Consider the following 21,187-nt stretch of genomic DNA (forward strand, 5'->3'; position numbering starts at 1 on the left):
AACTATACCCATTTTAAGTTATAGACCTTCACGAACATTGTTTATGATGATGGTCTATAATTTTAAAAACTTAATAGACCTATTAAATAAATGTAATCATGTTGTGTTTTATTAACTCTACCTGTTGTCCATGCATTTGAACGCAACTACACATGCATTCTCGATTCAAAGTGGCAAAATCTTATTTTGGATGCAATGAAAAAAATGACATGCACCAAAAGATGGGAAAATGATGTCACTTTTGCAAGTCTGCAACCTTTTTTTGTACTTTAAATTGATCATTTCTTAAATATTTTAGATGTTAAAGGTTCTGCCTTCACGTGGTTGGCCCTACTTAGTAGAGAATATTAAACTATTCTCGAAACCAAGTGAAGTTCAACATTAACCTATGATTGTATGACAACTAACTATGTGAATCTATTGGTTTCAAGCAATGCAGAAGGACACCATAGTTCAACATGCAATCTCAATTCATATGCAAACGACATCAGGTGGACCTAAAAAAGCCCAACAAGTTTGCATTTTTGTTAGAGGTTTGCATAGACCTATTAAATAAATGTAAACGTGCTAGATTTTTTCAACTCCTTCTATTGTCCATGCATACAGAACGTAGTTGCACATACATTCTCACTTCAGAGTAGCAGAATCTTATTTTGGATGCAACGGAAAAATGACAGCTCAATATTAACCTATGATTACATCATAGCTATTCATTTTTTTTTTAATACTGCATGTCGTCACAATTGTGATAGCTAGTCGTCGATCCCGCCGCATTCCTACCACATGCCCGCCCCAATTGTGACAGACGGTTCCGATGGCTTGTGGGGCCAATAGCATTTATGTCGCACAGACGTCGCAATTTGATAGATTTCCATCGTAATTGTTACGGTGAAAATGAACGATTTGCCAAAACAATAGTTCAATTTACGACACCTATGGTCGTCACCCTTGTCGTCGCAACTTGCGACAGCAAAAGTCCAACACCCGTCCGCCGAGAGCCAATTCACACTAATGTCAATTGGGCGACGAGTTACCGTTGTAATTGCGATGGCATGTCGTCGCAATTCACGCCCAAATATAGTACTGTGAAGAGGGTGGGTAATTCTTGGAGGAAGACAATGTAGCTATGTCATGCACATTTTTTTACGGCTCTATTGAGAGTGCAGAGGTTGAGACCTCTGACCCAACCCCTCAAGGGTTCTCTTAGCCCATACATGTTCAACTAATATTCAAGATGGCCCACTACAGTGAGAGTAGCAGCATATAGGAAGTGTTACGTTTAATTTCTAAATCCGAGCATACTAAAAAGATTTAATTGACATGAAAAAGACTTGCCATTAACATAGCACATTAGCATGATAAGTTATCTTCCAAAATTTCAGAACTGTCTTAATGCTAGACCAATGCAGGTCATTTGAAAATTGTCAAGATCTAAGTACTTAAGTTTGAAGAAAAATAGCATTTCAAAAGCTTTTGCACAACAGAATATTCATATCAGATACAAAATGTAATTTGCAACTTTGCTGATAAGCACCCAATATATTAGCTACTGCTACTACCATAATGTGTTATAGCTAAGGGTAACTGGTACAGTGTGTTAAATAATCTTCATGCTTATACCCCTCTGCTGCCTTGAATTTCATTGTGTACTCATTTCCTTTACACCCTCTGTTGCCTTGAAATCTTCAACTTCTCTTTCAAATGTACTTCTCACATGTCGGCACATCAGCATCAAATCGTGCAGAGCATCCTTGAGCACATCTTTAGCAGGATCGCCTGCAACAATCAATTAACACAGTTGATTGAAATTAGGTATAGGGCTCATAGCCAACTTACTGTGACGAAAAAATCTGAATGAGCTGGATTCATACCAGCAGAAGGCTTTCCTTTCTGATAAGTAAAAGAATAGAAAGAATTAAAATGCTGGACAATCATAAAGTTCACAAATGCGGGAAACTTGCAAATAGACAGTAAAATTATGAACCTATTTTATAAGAAATTTGATTTACTACCACTAAATTTTAGTACTTTCAACCAAAAGACTGATGTAAAGAATCCAGCTCAGAAGCATTGAGCTAGAATAAATGGCCATAGCCGCCTTAGGATAAATGGTGATACACGAGTCATTTTAGTCGATTCTTGTCGTGAGCAAAGAAAGATATCTTCTGGTTTTAAAATGAAATAGTGAGCTGCAGAGAAAACTTTGATTAAGTGGCAAACAGTTATAAACCTGAATGGCTTCTCAAAGACAACACTCGCAAATGATGTGAAAAATGCTAGGGATTTGTCCTGGAAGACAAACAAAAAGAATGTAAGGATCAATATGCACCTGAATATATGACAAATCCATCAGCAGCCCAAACACGAAAGAAGAAAACAGTAAGGGAATGTATATTGGAAAGGGGCAAAATTGAATTAATATCGACAACTGACCAAACAAGGTCAATGCGACTTCAAGTACATTCACCTACAATAACTAAGTATTACTGTATTAGGTTAAAAAGAAACCTATGATCTGAAAAGGAAACTCAGACAAATCAAACTGTCCACATAACTAGAGAACAAACACAAATCAAATAAAAATACATAAATCCAAGTAAGGAAGATGAACCTTTGAGGAATAATTATTTCAAAAACTTAAGACCATTAAGTCTATAGCTAAGTTCAGGGCAGCAGAACTGGAAACTTCATCATACCACCACAATAGGGACAATAAAGATTCAAAGTGTGCATAGGAGAGTGCCAACAGCCAAGGGGGGCAGACGATACTAGAAAAGTGCAAAGCGAATGATATGAAAGATGCTAAACAGCTGTCCTGCGAGACAGCAAAAATAATTAACTAGACTCAAAGTAAAAATAACCCTGTGATCTGAAAAGCAACTGAAACAAATGTAACTATAAATGGAGGTTAAACCCAAATTATAGTTTAGTAGGTCAATCAGACTAGAGGAAAACAGTCGGCAATAGAAAGCTCTAGGAAGAGAGAACCCTAGAAGCAAAATTGAAAACAATAAAATAAATAATTGTAAGACACAATAAAGCAGAGTGCTGCTAGCAAATAGCAATACAAATGAGGAAACGAGTAAGGTATGTCAAACTGGAGACCAAACCAAGGCTTAGTTGGAGCTATCAATGTCTGTAGCAAAGTATGGGGCACAAGAAAACTGGTATGCCACCATCCACCATCACAAAAGCGGCAATACAGATTGATTATATCCATGGTAGAGTGTAAGGACCAAGGAAGGCAGACAATACTAGAATAAAGCACAGATACTCACACTAGAACCTCTTCTAATGCCCAAGGCTGATGAAACTCATCACAGAAAAAAGAGAAACTAAAAAGTTCACCTAAGGAATCGAAATGTGGAAGGAAACAGGAAAATGTGACTAAAGAATATAATTGGGGACAAATAGAAAGGCACAAAATAGTTTGGAAGTTAATTTACCAAAGTCTTAGTCTTCTTCCTAATGTGATTACTGTCACAGTACTTCTCGTATGCTTAATCCAAGTTTTGAATGAAGAAGACTTTATTGTCATACACAAAAAAATTGTGGAATCATGGTGATAAAGATCACTCTTCTCGGCAGTACTTTTATATGTTTCAGAGAGGCAAAGGATGAATACATTCACAAAACCACTATCATAGTTTCCGGCTCCAAATTTGTGAGACTAAATTAAGAAGTTATTTTCCTTTGATATTGAGAAGTCCCATTGGTCCAATGATGATTTCATACAGCAAGAATAACCTCTCACGGCAAATCCTCTTTTTCTGCTTCCACGTCCAGAGATGGGTATCAAAAAGCTTATTGATCTCTTCATTGGTGAGCATGGCTAAACCCAATAATTATTAATTAGCCATTTATGTTACACAGTGATGGTTTATTTCAGAAAAGCTAAGTGGTGTTTACACACTACTAGCATGTTTGATTTCAAGAATCCTAATTCTATCCCCATTATAATTTTCAAAAATGGATGCAGTAGCTTGTATAGCAAATAATGGAAGTAAAGCTCTTTATAGGATGATATTTTCCACTTATAACAGGTGTTACTACAAATTACTAAGATTTTGTATTTGATATTTCAATGAAAACAGGGTCTTGTATTAAATCTTACATAAAATTTGACGACTCAAGATCCTTAATATGATCTTTAAATTGCCAATGTTGGCATGTTCTGATGTTTAAGTTCTGTTGCTCTTGCCATCAAGGTTCAAATCCCATGGGCATGAATTCCCCCATTCATGGCCTCACCAATTCATAGCTCTGGGTCAAAGGGTTTACCCCTCTTTTAAAAAACAATATATGATCTTTAAATTGCTATTCCAATAATTTGTTTTAAATACCAATTACCGTACTAGATTACGCATCCACAGGAGAAACATTTAAGTAGTTTCCCTATCTTTTTTTAGATTAAAACTTATAATACTTCCAGGCACAGATGTGATTGGTATCGAGTTCTTTGCTAATGTGCTTCTTTACACCCACAAATTGGAAAGTAACTGTGCTTATTTCATGTACAAACATCCAAAGTTTACATGCAAGAGTATTTTTGAAGCAGATATTTGGCAGAATTGCATTAAAGGAAGTGACCTGTCATAAAATCCATGTAAAATTTCCCCACAGTGCCATCAAGTGTTTAAGGTAACAAATACTGATCCATAAAAAGTGGACAACATAGCATTGATATCTAGTAGTTCGCTTGGGTTAAAAGGAATGGCAATTCTTGAAACAAGTTTGACATGTTGAAAAAGGTCTACGAAAGCAAGAGAAATCAAGCCAATCATTCAACTAATGGTGCCCAGTAAGTCACAGACATAAAATTGTTTTCCACTTCAAAAAACATTACAACAATTGACTTAACAAGAACCCTGTAGAATTTTTAAGACCACAATACTTGTGTCCTGAAAAAATACTACCAAGACAATATAAAAACAAATGCCATTATTAAAGCCATTAGTAACACTACACTTCGTGATTGTTAAGTGAACGGTCCTGCAAAATTGTAATATTTAGTCACAAACTTACTATATTTGAAGGACCACTCCTAAAATCAAAAATTCAGAAAGAAGAAATGTGTAAAGAATCTAAGATCATGTGGAGCAAAAGCAAACTGGTAGCATCTAAAGGAAAAAGAAACAATTAAAGAGGAAATAACCTTAAAAAGGAAAAAGAACAAGAAAAGTTACAAACCTGTGGTTTGAATTCGCACATTGATACGATTCTCTGAAGGATGGGGGACACTATATCCACAAAATTCCACCCTTGGACTGCAATAATACAAAACAATTTTTTTCAGATAATACATAAATGGTTATTAATTATTTATCCAATTAATTTCTATTGAAACAACATAAAACTATCTCATTTCTGTTCTAGTTTGTTTAACATATTTTCCGAAATTACTTCATCTATACATATATCAGAGGTGCCATGAATATCAGATTTTAAACAATCATGCAGAATTTACAACCAACAGTATTTCTGTCTGATACATTTAAAAGGGAATAAGAAGGAAATGAGAATGAGATTTGAGTACCCTACACTTGTTCTTTGTCATTTAAATGATGTGTACACAGTGAGAATTGGTGAGTTTCTGTCAAAAGCTCACAAACAACTCATCGACCACCCACCAAAATGAAAAATCTCAATACTTTTATCAAAATACTTGCCCACAGTTGCATAATGCGATTTTGAATGAAAAATTTGTTTTGCTTTGTTTTGCAATCTTTTCTAGAGCAACAATGTTAGAACATGGGAGTCTCAATTTGCAGTTATTGAAGAACAACAAATCAAACACCATCCAGTTCAAGGACACCCATACATCAGCAGCACACTTTCATGAGCTTTAGTAATAAAAGAAAATTATAATTTGTAAGTTTAATTAAATGAAACTTGAAGTTGATGTACAGCGAACTCATTTTTTGTGGTCTATGATATGTATTGAACTCTGACTTGATCTATATATGAATAGAACAGTAAGTGTTCCCTAAATTCAATAATATATATGTTTTCAACTTTTCGGTGAATGTTTTTACAAACTAATGTGTTTTACATGTTTGAAAAGTTTTCTTAGTTAAGTTTCTTCCCAAGTTTTTGCCAAATCCAAGTTGTTACCAAAAACTGGGTCTACTGAATTATTGCAGAGTCTAAAACTATCAACTATGCCAAAGGCAAAAGGAAGACAAAAAATATTCATTCAATGCACCAGCTTAAAATCACCGAGAAAAACAGATTGTATGAATCAACTATAAAGTCGTCTCTCTATCTTAGCTTGTTTGTAAAGAAACTAACAGATTGACAAAATAAGAAACAGCTAAAACATCTCAAAATAAAATGATGATAATATCATATCATTCATAATCTATGTTCTCACTTCGGGTACAGGTTTGGGATCAAGTACAGAATTTGGTATGCAAAAATTCAAAAAAAAACAAATTGGGCTTAGGTTCATATTAGGTTCAAACATACCAAGAAATCATAAACATATGCATCTGTGCAGCCTAAAAGCAGGAATTCAATTAAGAATGCTAAATTGCATCATATACTAAACAAGACCACTACAAAAAAATAAAAGTACGACTTCAACATTGAGTAATTAAACTTAAATGTGATTATAAATATAATATTCATCGTTCAATATCAAAGTACCAATGTCAACAATCAGTATCATGTGGAATTTCAAAACAAATCATCACCACTGACATTAGATGAAGTGGTAGCTTATAAGAACCACAAGCTATGTCACTGGCACTCACACTAAAAGTATACTTGTTATTTGGCTCCTCCTCAAGTTCAACATGTTGGGAAGTGGAAGCATCCAACTCGATATTCTCTAGTTTTACATCCCACATATTCATGTCCCTTAGTTTGTAGTTGTTTTATTTGTGCAAAAAAGGGTTCAAGTTGGAGTTTGCATAAACTAAGTCCTCTACCTTTTCTTAGTGAGTTCAATTGTCATTCAGCAAGTGGATAAAGAAGTATGTGCTACAATTACAATTAGATGAAATAAAACTAGCAGCTTATTGAGGAAAGCCTACAAAGTATGTACTTCACTCAATTCCTGACCAAATCCTACAAATCAAAATTAGGGAAGAATCTATGAAATTTGACCCAGCAACCTTTGTTGGACGAGTTGAGTTGTCATTGATGTCAAAAAGCATGGAGCATGGAAGTGGCTGACTTCACCATAAGGAGTGTCCTCCCTCAAGATTTACATTAATTATGAAAAGGCCGAGTCTATGAGAGATGACATCTATCTAGATATAAATATATAAATGAACTTGTTTTGGACCAACCTAGGTGCAATCACCAATGCAGGTATGAGAAAGAATTTTAATTTAGTTTCAAGTATTTTCTTTAATGCAATTTCAAGAAGGGGCATGTTGGACTAACCGCCAACATTCCCCTTCAAGATTCATGACATGGCTTAACCACCTCTTGTGTTCTATAAGTCTAGTGCTTGTATCGGGCATTGACAAGTCGATCTCTTGGTGCAATGGCAGCCCTAGCATATAACAAGTGGTATTAGAGCTTGGTCACAGATTCGAATCTCCCCGGGTAACGTTGAGGGAGGATTGTTGGACTAACCACCAATGTTTCCCTTCAAGATTCGTGACATGGCTTAAATGCCTCATGTGCTCTATAAGTCTCATGGTTGTATCGTGCATCGACAAGTTGATCTCTTGGTGCAACGGCAGCCCTATCTTAGAACAAGGCCTACCCCATGGGTAGCACACCATCCAAGGAGGCTTAAAAACAAATAAAACTATGTGTTGTTTAGCAGGCCAACTTCTTTGAAGAGGTATAACATTTGGCATTGGAGAAATATACAAGAAGTTCTTTGGAAGTCATTAATCATCCATTCATTGCATATCTCTGCAATAAAGAGCAGACAAAAGAGCAGGTTTGGAGCAGATCTAGACCAAATTAAACCAGACTTTATTGCATATCTGAAGCATATTATATCAGACTTTATTGCAGACCTGGAGCAGACATAAATGCAGTTCTAAGAAGACTTCTTTGATCATTTCGAAGCAGACATAAGTGCAGCTTTGGGGTAGAGTTATAGCAGTTTTGGAACAAACACTTGAAACTGATTCTGAAGAAAGGAGGGGGCAGATTGTTGAAGGTCTTCAAAGGATTTAGGGAAAATTCATCAATAGGATTATCATCCTACATCTCAATGATTAGAACCTTCTACTTGATAAGGTCCAAGGTTGCAGCTTCTTATTCAAGATAATGGAATCTCTTGCTGAATTTGGCAGGTTTTTAGAAAAATGCAAGTGTATCCATCAGAAATTCAATCTAGAATTCAAAATGATTCTAGGAACATTAGGCTGTGAGAACAGAAAGTCTCTATTATCGCAGGAATAGCATATCCTAGGAGATCCTCCCTAACTAAGAGAGTGTGTTGAAGATAGCATCAGAAGGACTAACCAGAAGAAGGATTCCTCCCTAGCTAAGAGGGAGTGTTAATAGAGACTTTTTGTTCTCAATCCTTAGTCCTTACCTAGCTACTCCTTAGTCCTTACCTAGCTATGAGGGAGTGTTAATCGGGAAGGATATCTGATAATCAATCCTTCCAGCAGGATTCACATGGGCAATATTCTTCAGCACTGAGGCTCGATTATCATCTCACAGTCGATTCAGCATTCTCGTCGTTGTCTGGGAACACTCCCATGAATTATGAAATGGCAAAGCAGCATCCATGATAGATTTGATGCCAATAAGAAAGGCGTTCGACTCTCTTTCAGATATATTAATTCGTCCCTTGGTGATTATTTGTATTATGCCTTCAGACAAAAAGGCTTGCGCTGGAAATAGGACACAATAATGATTAGTTAATATTCCTCTGTAATCTATGCACAGGTAATCATATTCCATCAGTTGAAATAAGCAACCACACTGCAATGCGATATGAGAATGAAGAGCCCACGTATTGTTCAAAATATTATCTTCATGGCTTTAATTAAAGCACCGAGTAACACAGAAATAAATAATACCATTCAACCATAAGCAGCTTCCATCTCTTCATCATATTAACTGCCAAGCTTTCTCCGCAATGGATCCTTTTGTGATGACTTCACAATCCTTAGCTTCAACAAATCAACTTAATAAACTTGTGCAATAATTTCTTTCATCTCCTAAGATCTATCACCCACTCTAATACCATGTTGATTTTTCTCATGTATGTATCTTCAATATCCAAAGAGGAAGTTTTTACTCTTCCTATATATATATATTAGTGATGCCCCTTGTAACAACCACTTTTCCCAGATCTTAACTAACAACTAAAATATCAAAGAAATACAGTTAATACTCCAAATTCATAGGAAGATAGTTATAATAGTTATGTTCATGTGAATGAGATTAATGGTTACAAAATAGTTAAACAAAAAAATTCATAACTAACAATTTGAAAAACACCATCAATGATTTTAACGAGGGAAAAATCTACATACCATAGAATTCAAAAATCAAAATCCGTCTAGGGATGCTTCTGCAAAAACCCAGGTTAATACATATGTCGCTTAGGAACAAATAGTTATACCACTTTATTGAAACACCAATACCATCAAATATCATAATATCATTCAGGGGCATCAAATACCACTGTATCATTTAGGACATCAAATACCATTGTATCATTTAGGGCATCAAATACCAATGTATCAATTAGGACATCAAATACCACTGTATCATTTAGGGCATCAAATACCAATGTATCAATTAGGGCATCAATACCACTGTATCATTTAGGGCGTCAAATACCATTGTATCATTTTAGAGCATCAAATATCATTGTATCATTTAGGGCATCAAATACCATTGTATCATCCCTTCTCCTTCCATTGCTAACTATGGCAATAACAATTAGTTAGAAAATATGCTCGTATTCATGATTCACATAAATGGAAGACAAACCATCGGATAAACCTATCCCTTGCATATAGATATATTCCATGTTCAGTTGGAAGATCAACTGATCTAGCTAGTTACCAATTATATTGACGAGAAAAGTTGCTTTCATTAAAGGAAAATAACTGAAACGATGATATAAATCAATCAATCTTATCTTCTACTTGAATAAACATCGTAAAAGTAAATTACCTGTTACCAATAAATGTTTTGAATGCTTGACTTATATTTGTATAATGCATGACCTAATATCTTGTGGAGAGGGGAAACATTGTCAGGGGCTTAACCTCCCAACCATGGACCTTAAACTTATCCCGACACTTTCTCTAACTAGAAAGGCTCTCCCTACTCGGAATAGACATGAAACATCTTATCCAGCCACTATGCATCCTGGCACTTAATTCCACCACTCAATTTGATAACAGGATAAATTAAGTGGATATGCATGAGCTATTTAATGATTCTTTAAAAATAATAAATTTATTGTATCACATCTGATTTTGTTTTCTTGTTCTTGCAGATCTTTCTCTCACCTCTTCACCCTCTTTCTTGGCCATCCAACCAAGTGAGTCCTAGGTGTCAAATCTCAAAGTAATTCAACTCTTTTGCTGAAACTTAGTTAGTGGAAAGAATAATATAAATTCAGTACTGTCATAATACAGTTCTTAAGACCCGAGAACTTCTCTTAAGGAACTACAAAGAAATAACTTAAATCTGGAATCCGACTAAAACAAAGAGGTGTCTTTGTTGAAACTAGACTAGAAAACTTATATAAATACCATCAACATATATCCTGGGAAAAACCCTCTTCAATGAGGGAAACAACCCAGCCTCAAAAGTGAAACCCTTATTGATGCAAAAACTTTGATTACAATATTCAGAGTTACTGCTCTATGATCACATAAACAAAAGATAACTTTATCACTTCTGAATAATATCATAAATACTCAATCATACATTGCTTACAGAAAAAATATTGAACACAATATATACGTCAAACACCTACAGCACTTGAACGCTAGACTAATGCGAATATCAGAAGACACCCGTGTTTTCTTGAATAAAAACGATTCAAGAATCAACCTTTCCAATCGTGCTCTCCCATTTGTCAATATTGTATGGCAAGGAAAAGTTGTGAGTGATAAGAATAATAACATAGTTGATGCTGAAGGATGTCATAAGTAAGATTATGATAATTGCCGATTCAAAAGACCTCCAGTGCAAGGAAATAAAAACGTCGACAGTTGCCCACGATAACTGATGTATAATCTTTATTGAAGAATAACAAGACGAACATGTAACCAATTGGAAGATGGCCGATACAAGGCAGATGTGCGGGTCCCAGAATAGCCCTCGAATTTGACTTGTAATATATCCTGCAAGCATATAAAACACAAACAAATATCTCCATACAAATATTGCATCAATATTTAATATTGAATAATCATTTAATCGTAACTTACAGAATTACATATAAAGCTGATATATTCAACACTCCCTCTTAGCTTATATGGAATTTGTGAACTAAATAAACAGTACTCAAATGCTTTAACACAGAGATTCAATTTGATTAAAGTCATGGAATATCTCACATGAAAAAAATCATTTTCTTCATAACTGAATTTGATCAACATAACAAATTTGTAAGACTCACAGCTAAGCCTTCATTCATGGACTCTCTCAACATGAGTAGTTATGGAATCTCTCAACATAACATACAACTCTCATCACGGAATTACTCAACATGATAATATCATGGACTCTCTCTACATGATACTCACTATCGCATAGTGAAAGAGTTGTCGTAGCTGATCTTACAATATTTATCAGATCACACACCAAAAATAATAATAGATAAATCTTAATAAACTAGACTTAGTTCCAATTAAGTCTTAAGATTTACCATTCCTAACTTATCTCTAAAAAAATAAAATTTCACCTTGGAGGCTTGGTAAAAATATCAACAGTTTGATCTTCAGTGCTAATATACTTCAGCTCCACAGCCTTCCGAAGAACCATGTCCCTTAAATAATGATACTTAATTTCTATATGCTTTGATTTGTCATGAAAAACTAGATTTAGAGAAATTTTTATGCAGCTTTGGTTATCACAAAAAATTGTAGTAGGTTCAGAGGATTTTCCAAATAATCCATTTATGAGTTTTTGAAGCCAAATAGCTTCACGAGCTGCTGAGCAAACTGCCACATATTCAGCCTCAGCAGTACTGTAAGCTACACATTTTTGCTTCCTGCTACACCAAACAATCATGCCTGAACCAAGGCTGAAACAAAATCCTAAAGTGCTTTTTCTATCCACAATGCAACCAGCTCAATCAGAATCTGAGAACCCATGAAGTTGCAAATCATTAGAACAAGAGAAACTCACTCCATACTGTAAGGTCCCTTTGATATATCTCAAAATATGTTTTGCTGCAGTAAAATGATATTTTCGAGGTTGACTCATAAACTGACTCAAAGTATTGACAGCAAAACAAATATCATGCCTTCTATTGACAAGATACATGAGAGAACCAATCAGTTGTCTATAAATGGTACAATCAATTAATTTTGAATCAGCCGCATTTACTTGAATTCTCTTCAAATTAGATTCCATAGGAGTCATATTTGGCTTGCAGTCTAGCATACTAAATTTCTTAAAAATATCAAGAGCATATTTACCTTGACTGATAATGATTTCATTAGATTGTTGCCAAATTTCTAGACCAAGAAAGTAATGCATTAAACCCAGATCTTTCATCTCAAATTCAGAAGTTAAATCCTTTTTGCATTTGACTATCATTTCATCATCTCCTGTGATAAAGAGATCATCAACATAAAGAACAAGAATCAACATCAGAGCTTAATACCTTTTGAGATAAATGCTTGGATCAACTTCATTCTTTGAAAAACCCAAACTCAAAAGGTACCCATCAATGCGCTCATACCAGGCTCGAGGTGCTTGCTTAAGACCATACAATGCCTTATGAAGTTTGCATACATAAGATTTTTTGTTATGTATAATGAATCCATCAAGCTGTTCTACATAAACTTCTTCATTAATAAAACCATTGAGAAAGGTTGTTTTAACATCCATATGGTGAATTTTCCATTTTTTATTTGCAGCAATAGCAATAATGGTTCTGATAGAAGTATACCTTGCTACAGGAGCAAAAATTTCATCATAATCTATACCTTCTTTTTGACTAAAACCTCTAGCTACAAATCTAGCTTTGAATTTGTCCACACTTCCATCTGCAGCATGCTTTGTTTTGAGTAACCATTTAGAAGAAATGACTGATTTATCTTTAGAACAAGGAACAACCTCTCAAACTTTATTTTTTAAAATAGACTCATATTCTTATAACATGGCATCCTTCCAAACTTGCTGACCTATTGCCGATTCAAAACACGAAGGTTCAAAGTCAATGAGGTTACACATTAAAGCAGAATAATTATCAAAAATTTAAGGTCGTTTACTTTCCCAAAAAGTTCCCTTAGGGGCTGAAAATTTTTCAGCTTCTTGCATAATGTTCCTTGCCCACAAAGGTCTCTTCTTCTCATTCAAATGAACACTAGGTTCAGCTTCGAACATATCTTGAATCTTAGGAGAAGGAGAATCCTCCCTCTCAGAGAAGATTGAAGGATTGAGAGAATCAAAAGAAGAATTTTCAGGAACCAGAGGAACATTCGAATCAATATCAAGAGAAGAATCAGCAGATTTGGAGCAATCAAAATTTTCTTCAAAAGAAACATCTCTACTAAGCTCAATAGATTTTTTCCCTGGAATGTAAATCCTATAAGCTTTTGCAGATTCTCTATAACCAACAAAAATTCCCTTTTTACTTGAAGGATCTAATTTTGATCTTTTATCTTTGGGAATATGAACATAAACTGACGAACCAAAAACTTTCAAATGACTTACATCAGGTTTAGTACCGGTGAAAGCTTCTTCTAGAGTCATATTATTAAGTATGCGATGAGGGCTTCTATTTTGAACATAAACTGCTGTCCTGCAAGCCTCTGCCCAAAGAAAAACCTGCAAATTTTTGTCATGAGTCATAGCTTTAGCAGCCTCAACAATAGATTAGTTTTTCCTTTCAGCAACTCCATTTTGCTGAGGATTATAGGGGACACAAAACTCCCTCTTGATTCTTGCTTCAACACAAAAACACTGAAAAGAACCTGAAATAAACTCACCGCCATTATCAAATCTAAGAGTCTTAATTTTCTTTTCAGATAAGTTCTCAACTAAGGCTTTAAATTCCTTGAACTTGGATAGAACTTCATCAGATTCTTCGGATTTAAGAAAGTAGATCCATGTTTTGTGAGAACAATCATCAATGAAAGTAACATAGTACCAAAAACCACTTAAAGAAGCCGTTGACATTGGTCCACATAGATTTGAATGGATCAGCTCTAATACATGCTTAGATCTATTTTCACTTGAATGAAAAGGACTTTTCGAAAAATTTCCCATAGAACAACCTTTGCAAATACCATCAAAAGAAGAGCTATGAGAGGGAAGACCTACAACAAACTTCCCTAAAGATGAAAGAGATTTAAAATTGAGGTGACCAAATCTCTTGTGCCATAATAAATTGATATTGGAAGTAGAATGATTTAGAACATGAACTTGATTGGTTGCAAGCTTATAAAGACTCCCATGATGTTCACCAATAATTTGGGCAAAATTAAAATCAGAATCTTTCTTCCAAGCCAATACACTTCCATTAGAAAAAGCAATATTAAGACCTTTATCTTCCAAAGCTGAAATGGAAATTAAATTCCTCTTGATACCAGGAACAAATAAAACATCACTTAGATGAAGAGGAATACCAGATTTTAATTTTAATAAAGTGTTACCTGCCCCTTTAACAGAATAAGATGCATCATCACCAATAATTACTTGAAGATGAGGATCTGATTCAATCAGATTTGAAATATGATGCTTGAATCCGGAGATGTGACGAGATGCACCACAATCTATTAACCAAGTATTACGATCAGCTTGCACATGACTAGACAAGGCTGATATAAGAACAAGACCTTCTGAATGATTATAAGAATCCTTTGAGGGAGAAGAAACTTTTGAATCAAATATAGTCACATCATGAAAATTTAGTTTCACAATGCAATGCTTAGCAAAATGACCAAGTTTTTCACACCTAAAGCATTTAATCTTCGAGAAATCTTTTTTTTCTTTTAAATTCAGAAGATGAGGAAGGATTTTTATCTTCAAACCTTTTGAAAAATTTCTTTCTTCCTCTTTTCCTAGAAGTTTGAGAAGTAAGCACTTGATCTTTCACTTGATTAGATTTACGAGAACTCCCTCTAGCCTCCAAACGACATTCCTCTTGAATACAATCAGTTCTCAACCTTTCAAAGTTTGGGAAATCACTTCTACTACTAATTCCTTGAATGAAAGATTCCCAAGAATGAGGGAGACCATTCATTGTGAATTTGCGAGCATAACAAGTTCTTTGTCATTTACAGATTCTCCAATACTGCTCAACTGATCTTTAAGTTCGGAAATCTTCAAGAAGAAAGAGACAATAGTAACTTTTGCACATCTTGATGTGAAGAAGCTGCATACGAAGTGTCAGAGTTTTGCTGGTATTATTTATCTCATACACACTATGAAGTGAATCAAACATTTCTTTGGCAGATTTTAGCTTGGAAACAGTAGGGACTAAATGATCCTTCATGGAGTCGATAATAATTCTTTTGGCCATAATCATGTTCTTCTTCCAAGTTGCCTTTTCTTTAGGATCAAAGGGTTCTAAAACTTCATAATCCACAAAAGAAAGAAGATCATTTTCTTCCAGAACTAGCAAGATTCTGGATTTCCATGAGATGAAATTTGAAGCTCCTTCCAGACGATCTTCTACCTTCAAGCCTAGCACCACGATGAAAATGAAAAGAAAAAATTTAGTCCAGTCTTAGAAATTATAAACCAAGCTCTGATTCCATGTTGAAACTAGACTAGAAAACTTATATAAATACCATCAGCATATATCTTGGGAAAAACCCTCTTCACTGAGGGAAACAACCCAGCCTCAAAAGTGAAACCTTTCTTGATGTAAAAACTTTGATTACAATATTCAAAGCTACTACTCTATGATCACATAAACAAAAGATAACTTTATCACTTCTGAATAATATCATATATACTCAATCATACATCGCTTACAACAAAAATATTGAGCACAACATAACACAATATATACGTCAAACACCTACAACACTTGAACGCTGGACTGATGTGAATATCAGAAGACGCTCGTGTTTTCTTGAATAAAAACGATTCAAGAATCAACCTTTCCAATCGTGCTCTCCCATTTGTCAATATCGTATGGCAAGGAAAAGTCGTGAGTGATAAGAATAATAACATAGTTGATGCCAAAGGATGTCATAAGTAAGATTATGATAATCGCCGATTCAAAAGACCTTCAGTGCAAGGAAATAAAACCATTGACAGTTATCCACGATAACTAATGTATAATCTTTATTGAAGAATAACAAGACGAACATGTAACTGACTAGAAGATGGCCAATACAAGGCAGATGTGCGGGTCCCAGAATAACCTACAAATTTGACTTGTAATATATCCTGCAAGCATATTAAACACAAACAAATATCTCCATACAAATATTGCATCAATATTTAATATTGAATAATCATTTAATTGTAACTTACAGAATTACATATAAAGCTAATATATTCAAAAGTCTTAGCATAACATATATAATTTGTTCAGACTTAACATTGTGAGATGGACTCATCGAATGTACTATTCAATATTACAGTCAAACATTGATACATAGAAATAATTGACACAATCCTTGCATCTGTACTATCAAATGCATAACATATATATCAAATTCGATTTGGGAAAGCTGAACACATAACCTGATCAAGAAAGATATGGAGCTTTGGGCTTGACTCCGTACAGCCGATTCTTTGAAGGTTGTGTTCCAAAATGCAGAGCTCAAATCGGAGATCTTTCAATGAAAACAATGACTCAAATTTGTCTCCAATCCAAACACAAAAATAAGGAAGAGATGAAAATGAGGGAACAGGGGTAAAGTGTTGAACTCGGGTTTGGTTCTCAGACTTGTATCCTGCATGAAGACATACGGAAAATATAAAGGCTTGGAAGAAGCCACAGCTCTTACAGAAGTTGTAAAAAGAAAGCTAACTTCTTGGTTCACCAATAAAAAGAGATGCCAAGTGTACATTCTCGTCTCTTAAAGAGACTAATAAATATGAGGAAGAATTCGAAGGTTTTCTAAACAAAAGACTAGTTTAAAAATTATATATACATATATATTTGCACACACACACACACACATAATTTTGAGTGGTGGCATTGTATTATAATTATTTTGTCCAAGGTTATACATATTGGGTACGCATATCTAAATACGGGTATACTCAGAAGATTATTTTATCTTCATATCTTCTCAAGGTATACACAGATTTAGGTATACGTATATTAATAGATATGAGCTTGTATAATTTAATACTATGGTGGCACCATACTTTAATACTTATGCAGTCATTAGGTCCTCAACCATGGTGATTCAAGATTCATATCCATTTGCCTAGTGATGGTGATGCCCCTGTGCCCAATTCTTTTCTGACAATGCTTCCACCCATTTTGCATGCTCCCTACAAAGAAATTATCCACAGTTAAATCATATCACCATAACAAGTTATTTTATAAATGATCATAACGGCTAACCGCCTTTTCAATTCCCATGCACTCATGATAAATAACCAACTATTCAAAATAGCTTTAAAATATCATCATAACGGTTAACTAGAATGTCATCTTCATATGAAATTACATGATTATAACAAATTTTAACTGTCAACTGACTTCACGTGAAACCTCAAAGGCTATATGAACATTTTAACTCGGGTCAAAAATTGGGATGTAACACCCCTTCACCAAGGATCACCACTATTTGACTTTATTAATTATATTACAATAATTATGTCATATAATTCTAATAATTATCTCATATATGTAATTATATATCAATTATATAATTATATTATATCAATAATTATAACAATAATTATTATATTAGCAATATAATATTTATATTAAAACAAAAATTATAATTATTAAATTATCAATATAATAATAATTGTTTATCAACAAAATAATAATTATATTCACACAACCTTTATGTTATCTACGTCGGCCTGAACAAATCGACCATAGCTAAAATAATATTAACACAAATATTGTGTCCTCAAAGTTCTATTAGCCACAGTTCTAAACTGCCAACTTCGTTGTTTGTAAAAGAAGCCAAACTTATTCATTTTCTCCTTAGGAACTTGACCCATTCATCTAACTATAAGAATGATATTGTCAAATATGGATGAGCTGCTTGAAATCTAGTTTGCAAATGACAATTCACAACTTTGATGTGTTTTTAAGCACAAGCTGGTGATGCTGAAACATTTAGGATCAAGGCTTTTAGTTTTAAAAGAAAGCTGACTTCTTGGTTCACCGATAAAAAGAGATGCCAAGTGTACATTCTCGTCTCTTAAAAAGACTAATAAATATGAGGAAGAATTCGAAGGTTTTCTAAACAAAAGAATAATTTAAAAATTATAAATACATACATACATATATATTTGCACACACACACACACACACATAATTTTGAGTGGTGGCATCGTATTATAATTATTTTGTCCAAGGTTATACGTATTGCGTACGCATATCTAAATACGGGTATACTCGGAAGATTATTTTATCTTCATATCTTCTCAAGGTATACGTATATTAATAGATATGAGCTTGTATAATTTAATACTATGGTGGCACCATACATTTATACTTATGCGCATATATATATATATATATATATAATGAAATGATGAGAATGCTAATCATAAACCATTAAAGGTGTGTATTTTGATTATGTTAAAATATTTTATGTTTTATCGATTGTCCAACCAACTCATGCGTGTCCAATCTGTGTATCCTATTATGCAGTCGCTAGGTCCTCAACCATGGTGATTCAAGATTCATATCCATTTGCCTAGTGATGGTGATGCCCCTGTGCCCAATTCTTTTCTGATAATGCTTCCACCCATTTTACGTGCTCCCTACAAGAAAATTCTCCATAGTTAAATCATATCACCATAACAAATTATTTTATAAATGATCATAACAGCTAACCGCCTTTTCAATTCCCATACACTCATGATAAATAACCAACTATTCAAAATAGCTTTAAAATATCATCATAACGGTTAACTAGAATGTCATCTTCATATGAAATTACATGACTATGACAAAATTTAACTGTCAACCGACTTCACATGAAACCTCAACGGCTTTATGAACATCTTAACTCGGGTCAAAAATTGGGATGTAACACCCCTTCACCAAGGATCGCCACTATTTGACTTTATTAATTATATTACAATAATTATGTTATATAATTATAATAATTATAATAAGTAGGAGATAATATAATTATCTCAAATATGTAATTATATATCAATTATATAATTATATTATATCAATAATTATAACAATAATTATTATATTAGCAATATAATATTTATATTATAACAATAAATATAATTATTATATTATCAATTTAATAATAATTGTTTATCAACAATATAATAATTATATTCACAAAACCTTTATGTTATCTACGTCGGCCTGAACAAATCGACCATAGCTAAAATAATATTAACACAAATACTGTGTCCTCAAAGTTCTATTAGCCACAGTTCTAAACTGCCAACTTCGTTGTTTGTAAAAGAAGCCAAACTTATTCATTTTCTCCTTAGGAACTTGACCCATTCATCTAACTGTAAGAATGATATTGTCAAATATGGATGAGTTGCTTGAAATCCAGTTTGCAAATGACAATTCATAACTTTGATGTGTTTTTAAGCACAAGCTGGTGATGCTGAAACATTTAGGCTTTTAGTTTTTTTTAAAGAGATGTCACATGAAATTGGTTGACAATCAGCCCTCTACTCAATTCTTCAAGTTTTCTGAAGGTCTTTTCCTCTAATGGCATTACATATTGTAAGTTATAATAAATCTCAGTTTGATCAAACCTGAAAATATTTGGCAATATTATCTATTGGCTTTGAAATCTAGAAATATTCATGCTATAAGTATAAACTAGAAAACTTAAGTTCTTCCTATAAGATTTGAATGCTTAACACTGCAGGAAATCAGCACAGATGTTAAATAGAAGATTAATGCTATGGCAGGAGAGGAACCTAAGAAGCACTTGTCAGGAATGACATCTTGGATCCTCTGCTTATATCAATTGTCAGAGATATGCTGCGCCAAGGTTGAGTTTACAGACAATAATGGCAAATAGAACAGTTAGATTTCTGTCTTGCTAAAACTACATTTTCATTCCAACCTACTAATGTAATAAATTTTAGACATCCCATGATTTTTTCAAAGGTTCTTTCTGAAGGATGTTTCAAAGGTTAAATGCACATTGCAAACACTCCTTCGATTTCAGAACAAATGACTAAATGCACTTCCATTAATTTGTACATGTACATTATTTCTTGAATCTTAACCAATTGGAATTTTCCCCCATTTATGGATATTAACTTTCTATATAACCCTCTCTATACTCCTTTTACTTCGCCCAGCAACCTCTTCCCTAACCTTATAAAAGCACATGGTCAAACACGAAACCCCTACACATATAATAATTCTTCCTTACTCACAATAAAGTGCTTAGGAAAGGGAAAAAATCAAAAATGAGATGAATTATTAGGCGAATGAACAACAAAATGCAATCAGTCAAATACATACTCATGATTTAGAACATATCGAAGAGAATTTCCAAGAGTATGGTCCTCCTCGCTGAATGAAAAAGTTGAAGAACTTGGATTCTCCTGTGATCCCAACTCCATCAATGAAAGATCCTTCCCTGCAAAAGAAGAAATAAAACAAAACCATCATGATACTGTTGTCAGCAAAACAATGTTTAAGCATATAAATGATATGTGAATAGAACAAAATAATCTCTCAAATCTAGAAGTAAAATCTTAAATTTTGTTTTTTTAAAACATGCTCAAATAGATCTTTTCAACCAAATGATAGTATTTATTGATTGAAGTCACATCTTCATTATTTTTTATAGAATCTCTAATATTTGTGATTCTTGCAGCTTTGGAAAGCTATTGAGCTCTTCACAACCATTCATGCACTTCCCGTTTTGTCCCAAGTATGATTATTCTGTTTTTGCAATAA

General features: G+C 33.9%; 1 protein-coding gene across 2 annotated transcripts in view; it reads right to left on the bottom strand.

The window, feature by feature from the left end:
- Positions 1–1,310: 1,310 nt before the first annotated feature.
- Positions 1,311–21,187, bottom strand: part of RPC14 (RNApolymerase 14 kDa subunit) — a 47,118-nt gene continuing 27,241 nt past the window's right edge. For both annotated transcript variants that reach the window (XM_089815616.1, XM_089815615.1), the window contains 3 exons: positions 20,747–20,864; positions 5,191–5,267; positions 1,311–1,776 (listed from right to left, as the gene is read on the bottom strand). In XM_089815616.1, the coding sequence (XP_089671742.1) occupies positions 1,640–1,776; positions 5,191–5,267; positions 20,747–20,847 (315 nt within the window). In that variant the 5' untranslated portion in view covers positions 20,848–20,864 and the 3' untranslated portion in view covers positions 1,311–1,639. The remainder of the gene's footprint in view (positions 1,777–5,190; positions 5,268–20,746; positions 20,865–21,187) is intronic.

This window comes from Cupressus sempervirens, chromosome 2, assembly GCF_028749045.1.
Source record: "Cupressus sempervirens isolate cs-2001-9-10 chromosome 2, ASM2874904v1, whole genome shotgun sequence".
Lineage (NCBI taxonomy): Eukaryota > Viridiplantae > Streptophyta > Pinopsida > Cupressales > Cupressaceae > Cupressus > Cupressus sempervirens.